We start from the raw sequence: 10,639 nt of genomic DNA, 5'->3' as shown, positions 1-10,639 counted from the left end.
TAGTAGTAGTAGTAGTAGTAGTAGTAGTAGTAGTAGTAGTAGTAATAGTAGTAGTAGTAGTAGTTGATTTGTGGCTTAAACAAATTGATAATGGAAATCTGGTAGGTACAATTTTCTTGGATTTTAAAAAAGCATTTGATCTTGTGGACCATAGGGTTCTTTTATAAAAATTAAAACTGTATCATTTAAATGATTGGGCATGCGACTTATTTTCTTCACATCTCCGCAATCGATTTTAGTATATCAAAGCTAAAAACACTACCTCTACGTGTACAAGCATCATTGCTGGGGTTCCCCAAGGATCTTTTTTGGGACATCTTCTATTTCTTGTTAACGTTAATGATCTTTTGCTAAATCTTACATGTAATTCTGTATTGTATGCTGATGATACAACATTGCACACTGTGGGAACAAATATTCAAACAGTTCAAAATAAGCTACAAACAAATTTTTCGATTGTAAATGAATGGTGCCAAACTAATAACATGATTATTAATCAACTAAAAACTACTTGTATGCTATTAGGGTCGAAACGGAAAGCTCAAAAATTAACAAATCTAAAAGTTAAAATTTCAGATACGGTGATCAAACCAGTAAATTGTTAAAAACTTCTTGGCCTTTATATTGACAATACTCTATCCTGGAAACTACACATTAACAGCGTTTGTTCAAAAATATCATATCGAATGTTTCTTCTGCAAAAAATAAAATCATATTTAACCCTTGAAATGCGTAAGCTCTTCTATAATTGTTATATTTCACCTACATCCGCCTACGCTTGCGTTACCTGGAGTTCATCAGCCAAAACGGAAATTAATAGGATAGTCAAACTACAAAAGCGTTGTGGTGCACATATTTTAAATAAAAAGTACAACACCAATTCAAAACCCCTATTTAAAGATATAAAATGGTTAACTTTCGAACAGCGTAATCACTATTTCACGCCAGTTATTGTATTTAAAATATTTCACAATCAAACCCCAACATACATACTTGACCTTTTGACACCTTCACACAATAATCACTATAACTTGCGATCTTGCGAAAAGGGGGATTTAAAGCTTGTGCGAATACCCAAAACAAACTATTTCAAAAGATCGTTTGAATTTTCTAGCACAAAATATTTGGAATTCGTTATTCAAATCTATACGTCAAACAAACAATTTAATGGCATTTAAGAAAATATTAAAAGATTATCTTTCTACCAAACTTTATGAAATAATGTGAACATGCTGAAGAATTCCATGATGTCTTATTTTCGCATGTTTAACATGAAATGCACGAGGACTGTTAATTTGTTGCTAGAAAATTGGCAGAAAAATATAGTGCTATGCAACCCATGCCCCGTGTTATAATGACGCTTCAAATTGTTGAATACAAAATTAAGCTTTTCAATGATCCGAATTATTGATTGCACAATAGTAAAATGGTGGCCATTTTTGGTCGATTTGCAAGTATTTTGTTCTTAACTTTTTTTCCCCGTTCACGAAATCTTTTTAAGTATCATAATATATACACTTTAAGGATTGTGCGTCCACGGGGTGCATATATAACAAATATTTGCGTTCCCTGCGATTTCTTTGCGTACAGGACGCAGACCTAAAATTATCCCTGCCTTTAATCAATTATTTCAATAAGTGTACTAATTGTCCCTGATAACCAAGTGCAGACTGAATCAGGGACAATAGTTTTTGCAATCAACCCAGTTTTCACAGTCAGCAAATCATTTTTAAACCAGGAGTCAGATCATAATGACTCTTTGCCTGAAATTAAGTTTTTGGTTATAGTAATTCTAAGGTATTTAATGTCTGCATGTGCTCTGCCATTGTCTGTTTGCTTAAAATCAAAATGATGCCAGGCAGATTATTCGTTGGAGTCATAAATAATAATATTCCAATTTGAAGCATCAAAAGGCAGGATCGGGGGTCAAGTAAATAACTGCAATCCGTGATACAAAGGAAAGACAAGCCTGTTAACTTAAGTCCCATGTGAAATGAGGGATCGTATACTTACAACTGTGTGTTCAAACCATTCTGACCCATAAATCATCCTTCCAAAATCACATACACGTGTACTTAACCAACAATAACAAAATCTGATGGAAATAACCATTCATGATCGGTTCATAAAATGTAACCAAAATGATATAACAGATTAGATTTTCCCCCAAAAAAATTTGGAAATCCACATTCAGCAGAAAAAGATTTTTTGAAATTGAAAATCAATAACAAGAATTCTTACCAGCAGGGGTTGATCCAAATATTCTGACTATGGGCACTTTCTTGACTTCAGATCCACGTTGATCAGCATACATGGCGTCCAGGCCCCTCACAGGAGTGGCCATGCAGTGATCTGTGCTCACTATCCGCATAGAAAACATCTTCAACTTGCTGCCATCCTGTAAGAGAGAACAGTGGTAATGTTGATCCTACCGTACTACAAAGTAAGATTTGTTAATTTATACAATATAATTAAAGTGGGATGTTTTGGACCCTGCATGTTGCATATTACACGCATTAACATTGCAAAAAATCAATGTGTATTATAATAAGTGTCTGAAGGGACGCATTATATTATGGAGATTGCAAATGAAACTACCTCACCTAATAAGGCTAATTGGTTATGAAGACAAAAAGGTTAGTTTTTGACTGATATAGATCACTGATTTGAATTAAACTTTCATATGAATAAAGATTGCTTGATAAAAAAATCATGTTTATTAAAGGGGCCTTTTCACGTTTTGGTAAATTGAAAAAATTAAAACAAATTGTTTCAGATTCGCAAATTTTCGTTGTAGTTATGATTATTTTCGAGGAAACAGTAATACGCAACATTTACCATGCCTAACATATCCATTATATGCAGGGATTTAAGAGGTTACAAAAACTATTAACTGGTTAACCTTTTGCCATAACCGGTTAGTAACCGGTTAACCGAAACACCTTAAGTAGTTAAAATGTTTAAGTATACATAAACAATGTCATACTGCTCGTACTTGTACTTTCTATAGAAACAAAAGTAATTTGGGATCGCTTGCGTTGACATAATGTCTGTTTCTTGCTAAAATGTAAAATCGGTAAAAAGTTAAAGAATTACACAATGTTCATTTTCACATGTCATTAACATATTTTTGGTTGGGCCGCTTACATTACGTTCGCGTTGTATTGCTCACAACAAGATTATAACTACTAATGTAATTCTTGATAAAATGGTTACTTATAAATACATTGTACTTTATTTTCCATCAGTTTTGTTTATTGGTTAACAAAACATCTAAATACATTGTAAGCCATCCAATATCTCAACTGAATTTTATCGCGAGTTTGATAAACATGTCAATTGCACTTCGCTAATAGCCCCCACTCCCCGCAGTTCACTAGTTAAATGTTCGCGAGTTAAACAAAACAAAAGTGACAATTATCAAAACCTACCCCCTGTTTGTTACCACAAAGGAACTGATTTATTGCTTTATTGCCTTGTTTTTTGACACGTTATTTACATCAGTTGGTGGTGCAGCATGCTGTTTTTATCATTCGCCAGCGCAAATTGGCAGTGAACATTGTATGTCGCGCGCAAAATGTAAAATTGTACAAATTGTATATAATTATGAAAAAGAGAAAAAAAACATACTAAAATCATTTCTTGAGATGAACCTTTTTCCAGAAATGTAATAGGTTAACTGGTCATTTCGGTAGGTTAACTGGTTAACCTCTTGCATCCCTTATTACATGTATACGCATCTTGACAATTTAAAAACCTTAAAATTCTAAAGCATTGCAACGCGAAACAATTGAATGGTTTGATGAGTTCTGTTGTTGTCGTTATACTTTGTGATACTACGAGGATTGCATATATTAAGTATAAAATACATCTCTTCATGTAGTTACGTACAAGTATACTCAAACCCGGTTAAGTCGCGGGTCGGGTTGAGTCGCGGTATTTCATTAGCCCCCTCTGGCTTATGTTTATAAACAAACCTGCGTGACTTTCTTGTCAAATCTGACATCAAACTTCTCTCGCTACAGATTGGGAGTCGATTTTTGGTGATTAAATGTCGTAAAACTCAGACTTGAACAATATTTGAATTTTTATAGTTCAGTTAACTTTCGAAACGAAAAAATACGACATTGCTTGAAAATAACTGTGCTTTTTATTTAATTTGATGTCTGAAATTCCATATATTTAACGTGTTATATTCTTTATTGATTGTTACTTTAAATTTTATGTCAGAGCTTTGATTATTGATGTTAAATTTAAAATTAGTGCTGTTTAACCCATTTACCACGAATCTACTGGGAGAAAAAATAGACAACAATAGAAGACGGTGGGGTTAGATTTGTTTCTACAGCAGTGTATATTAAAAGATTTTCGTCATGAAAAGGCAGTTGTCAAATAAAGTTAAGTTAAAAATCATCGTCCTTGAAATCATTTTAAATCATTATAAATTTTATCAGATATTTGAAGATCCTTTCCAGATGCAAGTGAATAGTCCTTAAGTACAGCGAGTCAACCGTGTTACAGTATAGGTATGGCAGAGTGGTCTTAGTGATAAACTTTGACTCCAGGGGTCAGTGTTTCGAGCTCAGTTGAGGGTTACTTTTCTGTCTTTTTTTAATTTTGTTATTGTTTTTACTGGAGCTTTTTAGATCCAATGTTTATATTTATCAATATAAAGCATGTGAATGACAAACTTTAATACATGCCACAATCTGTGAAAAGGTCACTTTAATGGTGTTGTATTCAACTGCATGGTCAATCATACATGCAAATTTCACAAATAGGGTTGATTTTCATTTTCTGTTTTGCAAGAAATTTTAATCTTAACTATTTGTTTCTAAGAAAATGTTTATTTCAAAATGAAAATGCATACAGGCAAAAAAAGAACCCAAAACAGCGAAACATGTCAACAAAATTAACACAAAAATCCTTTCACTATGATTTGGGAGATTTATAGAACTAACATAGTATTAATGGAATGGTAGTGGTAAAGGAGGAGAATTGTTAACTTAAGCATTTAGTATTCTACTTACTTATACGGGCAAAAGCCCGCAAAGCGGGCGTTGACCGTTCATACATATGGAAATTTAGACATAAAATTACATAAAAATACAACATAGGGATGGGTCTCAAACATTTTTGCCACGCGACATATATTATCGCGATGCTATTTATGACCTTTAACAAATCAAAAACACTTTGACATATGCTAAATCACATGTAAATACATAGCTCAGGAAAAATTATAGCAATGACATCATAATTGTGTAACGAATCGGACTAAATATTCTCGCGTTATTTGTTTTTCATCGCAACCATTCCAGAATTAAGTCATTACTCAATTATCTCTCCTGAATACTCATCTACAGTGGGTATAAGCCGAAGACTTGTTCACTACATATAGTGACAGTCTTTACCAAACACAATTTTCGTGAACATAACCCGTCTTAAATATATTGCCGAATCTCAGATTACTGTCGAATTTATTTGCTTTGATCTTTTCAATATCTTATTGTTATTATTGTCCTGACAAATCACAAACGCTTGTTAAAAAAATATTTGTTTTAAGCATTATAGGTTACAATATACCAAAAGATTTCCTACACAAATTCAATGTAAAAGCAATAACTTCAACAAAAAATAAAGTCAAACTTTTGCGCATAGAGACCCCCATAACCATACCTTTTCTTAAAGAGCATTCCAAGTCGCAATGATTTAGACAATAAAAAAGGGGGGTCATGCGTTTTGCAAGAAAGAACTCGATGCGAATCAGCGGTCACTGTTTTACAGCCATCAATTTACCGGGTTCGTACCAGTGGATGTGGGTTTCCCGCCATCTGTCAAAGTCTCATGTAGTCTTTAACCTTCAAGCAAATGAGTGAATTTCTGTTAAACATCAATGTTTTCCCTACCACATGCACAAAGAAACATTCTAAAATAAAGTCATGGCAAGTGCCCACACAGAGAATTGTGTCTTCTTATAAATGATGTTCAGGTTTTTAAAGAGTATAGCATTGCACTCCAAAAAGATTTAGTATATTGTAACCTAAAGGAAAAATATGTTCTGCATGAAATGTGTTTTTCTTGCATATTATTATCTTCCTATTCATATTGCACCAATATATTAAGTTTGGCTGGATTATCTGTCCATTTGGCCATTTTAGATCACATTTTCACATGCGGGTGTTTTCGGTCCGAAGAAGGCGATTTAAGGGCTGTTAAAGCTTAAATGTCCCTTTAAGAGTTAAAGCTGTTGTGTTCAATATCTGCAACAAAATACCAAAACAAACCATATGGACAGGCACGTGGGGCTTATGCGGGGTGGGGAAAGAATGAACTTGTCAGATATTTTCACTCTAAGCAATTTTGATAATGTCTTTTTTGTGTGTGTTTTTTTTTAAATACCCCCAAAAATGTCAATTTCCCAGCAAAAATATCCAATTTCATCCAAGACAAACAACAAATAAGCAAAAATGAGAGATCAAAGATACTTTGAAGTGTAGAAATCAATAAGCTTCCTATAACTTGTTGTTTCACACTTATAAAAGTGTGAAATCTTGAAAGCGCCTTGTTGCTCGGAGCCCATTTATTTACCAGTCGCAAATGGTATATTCTAGCATATAATGCCATGGGTGCCTTTAAACTGCAGCAGATGGTCAATATGCTCTGCCAGCTGTCATTCAGAGGTTCAAGAGAATACAAAATTTCATATTTTGGGCGCAAAACAAGTACTTTTGACTATTTTTATGGTGGCAATCTGGTCAAAATGGGCGTTAATAACTGAGCGAAAGACAAAAATGCTCATTTTGGGGGTTTAAACTAGAAGGAAAGGTTAAAATGAACAAGATACATATATGTTGGAGAGCATTATAAGCTTAGAAATGAAGTTCTATGAAGTAACAGGGGCAGAAAGGCAGCTCAGATCAATGCAGGCTTCCTGAAAGAGGTTTCTAGTACATCTTCTGGGGACACAGCTTCCCGCAGAATTCTCAACACAACACATATCATTGATCCATGTCACCTTTGTATGCAAAGACAAGCAAATAAGGTCAATACTTCCCATAAATCACTGAATGAGAGAAGCATGTACCAAATGAAAAACTAAACTGGTTGCTGAAAGTGCCACATTTTGGCAAAAAGATCCCTCTAAGGTAAATGATGAAGGGGACACTTGCTACAACAATCCTATGTTTAAGTCGGACGCCACATCCTTTCAAGCCGGGACCATGACTGTAAGCATATTGTGAGAAAACAATACCAAACACAAGCTAATTGTAGGGTTACAAGTAGCATATCAACTCAGATGCACTGCATACATGCTTAGGAACAAGGATAAACCTGTTAAGTGCCAACTTCTGCTGCCAACAAAGCGCGAGCTTTACGTGTCAGGACGCGGAACTATCCATACAAACTGCACGGGGAATTGCAAGGCGGCAAGGGTTTGAGTGACCACAAACCTGATTATGACAGTATTTCACACCTTAAGCATCATAAATATGCTTATTTGCTTGCGTACATGATAATAATTTAGTATTATTACCTGTTTTACCATCAACAACCCTTATCCAGTGGCCCTCGGCTTAGTTGCAGACATTCCTCTACCTGAAAAAGTCAAAATTCCCAATAAAAAATAGATATAAAATGGCAAAAAACATGCACTTAAGTATTTTTAGTGTATTTTTATGAATAATATGAAGTAATAAACCTTGTTATGTTCATGATTGCACTAAATATGAAGGCTGCCTCAATTAAGTGTCTGCTGCACTGTCCAAACTGTAAAAATGTCCGCCATTCCATGTCGGTGAAATGGGGCTCTGTTTGAATGTTCATGCTTTATGCACTAGCTATTGTTGCGTTACTGGATCACGGAGTTCCTGGCGTTGAATTCTGACTTCATGTAGCACACTAACGCTACACGGTCAACCAATATGCCTTTGAATTCAAGTCGGAAAGCAATTTAGCCCTTATTTGGCTATATCAGGGTGGGGGTCAACTTGAAAAACAACTATTCCAGGTCAAATTATCTGAATTCATGCATTTAAGGCACTTATTTTCTTCTCTTTTGTTAAGAAATGACCAAAAATCAGCTTTCCCAGTCATATTTTGCACTTGCAGATGATATTTCATTTTTACCTAAAGCTAGTTTAGGTTACAATATACCAAAAGATTTCCTACACAAATTCAATGTAAAAGCAATAACTTCAACAAAAAATAAAGTCAAACTTTTGCGCATAGAGACCCCCATAACCATACCTTTTCTTAAAGAGCATTCCAAGTCGCAATGATTTAGACAATAAAAAAGGGGGGTCATGCGTTTTGCAAGAAAGAACTCGATGCGAATCAGCGGTCACTGTTTTACAGCCATCAATTTACCGGGTTCGTACCAGTGGATGTGGGTTTCCCGCCATCTGTCAAAGTCTCATGTAGTCTTTAACCTTCAAGCAAATGAGTGAATTTCTGTTAAACATCAATGTTTTCCCTACCACATGCACAAAGAAACATTCTAAAATAAAGTCATGGCAAGTGCCCACACAGAGAATTGTGTCTTCTTATAAATGATGTTCAGGTTTTTAAAGAGTATAGCATTGCACTCCAAAAAGATTTAGTATATTGTAACCTTATAGTTGGCATCTCTATTCTCCCAGTATTCTCGCGGTATATCAATAACGACACCCTACTGTTTATTTGTCAGAATTCCTGACGCATTTTCCATTCCCTCTCAGAAAGACGTTTTACGTGTGATTAGGAGCAATATTCTGGTAAGTTGTCGTTGTTATCCATCGGAAACACATTTATTCACAAAATTTAAAGATATTCCGATCTAACTTTTTAGTCTTTTAGCTTTAATTTTAAACGTATTTACACCTCGTCTGTTCGCACTTTACCGATATCCCGAAAGGTTACATATCACTACAATAAGTTTAGGCCTAAAACCACAAAATCCGATACCGTTGGATTTTCGTACCACAATCTTACGTAAAAAATCTTTCAGATTCGAAATCAATTTTTTTTTATAAATTGTCTGCATTATTGATCAAATTTTTAGATATTTGTTGGTTTTCCGTTTTTAGAAGCTGTTTTGCCAAGACAAGAGCTGGGCATTACACAAGCCATTCTATCCAGCAAAACTGACAGTTTTGGTTTACAGAAATCAACAAAGGAGGGATTCCTGAACTATCAAAATTTCGAAGCTGAACACACAGTTATTATCTGTGGAGATCTTTATTGGTTCTGTTGCCACTTGGATGGAACATGTGTGAACTTTTATAGAACTTTGAAAAGTCTATATCTGTCTATCTATAAACAAAAATCAGGTATGCTATAATAAGATCAGATGTGCAAACAATGTCAACGGGTTGTTAAATTAACAATTTGAAGGCAATTATGTTGAAAAAATAAGAAATTTCCCATGCAAATTTAGTCTGTATATCGACAAGTGTCTGCCAATAAATGTCAAACTAGTAATACAAATCTTACCACAAGTAGGTAAAAGCACCAAGTACCTCTTGTGATCATTTTTAGTAAGATAGTGTAATTCTAAACAGTAGCAAATAGCTTGTTTAGTAATTAATGCATAATGCAATTAATATGATTTCCTTTCTATTGTGTAATTAATAAATTGGTTGTATGAACAAATCTGCATGTAAACTACATTTGGACTCAATTCGTACATCAAATCATTTCTGTCTTCAGTTGTCAAAACACCAATATACTGTTTGATTCCAATAATGTCGCTTTAATGGAATGACCATTTGTATTCATTTGCTTCTTAATATTAAATCACGTAAACTTGTTTTATTAGTAGCACCGCCCGATTAATATTTTTATTTAGTACTGCCCTTGGAATTTGTTCACGTCATTATGTCATTATGGATTTTTGTGACGTCATACGACCGACTTTCCCAGTTGTAATCTACATGCATAGGTCATTGGGTTTATAACGTTCCATTTTATTTATATTTTCTCTCTGATAGGCGTTTCTTGTTTGATTTAATTATTTTTAATTTGTTTAGCAGTCACATAAACAACCAAGCTATGTAATATGGAATTTTTACACCCATTATTGCTGCTTCTTCCTGTATTTGCGCGATGATTATCTGAGATATTAACTCTATGATTCTACATTCTCAAATCTTTTCTATAAAGAAGGAATGTAGTTGACAATTGTTAATAGTTTTATTTGATCGTTCGTCAAAAAGTTGTAATTCTGTTACTCTTGTATCTTCAATGCAATTGAGTAATTAAATAGTAATTAAATTGAATGCGTTTTAATTCCCTTTTATTATTGTTTAATTTGAGTTACAATGCTATGACGTTAAATTTTATTTACACTTGAATGTATTATGAATATTGCTGGGCCAAGTGTGAGGTTGAGCGCTCTATAACCAGGTTTAAACCCCCAATGCTTTGCATTGACCGTTCCAAGGCGGTGACCCCAGCTTTATTCATATTTTGTGTTTATGTTGGTTTGTATTGTGCTGTATTGTGCTGTTTTGTACTGTTTGGGCAATCGGTCACTTGCCTTAAATAAAGGACCAACTAATTGTTTTTAATGAAAATTCAATACTGCTCCAGCAGCTGGAGTTTCACTTCTTTATATTGTTAATCCATGATAAATGTTTTATGGCTAGTACAAAACCAG

The 10,639-nt window shown here is 34.2% G+C and overlaps 1 protein-coding gene across 1 annotated transcript in view; it reads left to right on the top strand.

Annotated features, from left to right (window-relative positions):
* Window positions 1-2,404, top strand: part of LOC127852631 (uncharacterized) — a 5,070-nt gene extending 2,666 nt beyond the window's left edge. The window contains exon 5 of the mRNA XM_052386584.1: window positions 2,293-2,404. Coding sequence (XP_052242544.1) covers window positions 2,293-2,404 — 112 coding nt within the window. The remainder of the gene's footprint in view (window positions 1-2,292) is intronic.
* The last annotated feature ends 8,235 nt before the right edge of the window (window positions 2,405-10,639 follow it).

Source organism: Dreissena polymorpha, chromosome 12, assembly GCF_020536995.1.
Source record: "Dreissena polymorpha isolate Duluth1 chromosome 12, UMN_Dpol_1.0, whole genome shotgun sequence".
Classification (NCBI taxonomy): Eukaryota; Metazoa; Mollusca; class Bivalvia; order Myida; family Dreissenidae; genus Dreissena; species Dreissena polymorpha.
The sequence above is the reverse complement of the archived record's forward strand: the minus strand, read 5'-3'. Positions and strand labels throughout refer to the sequence as shown.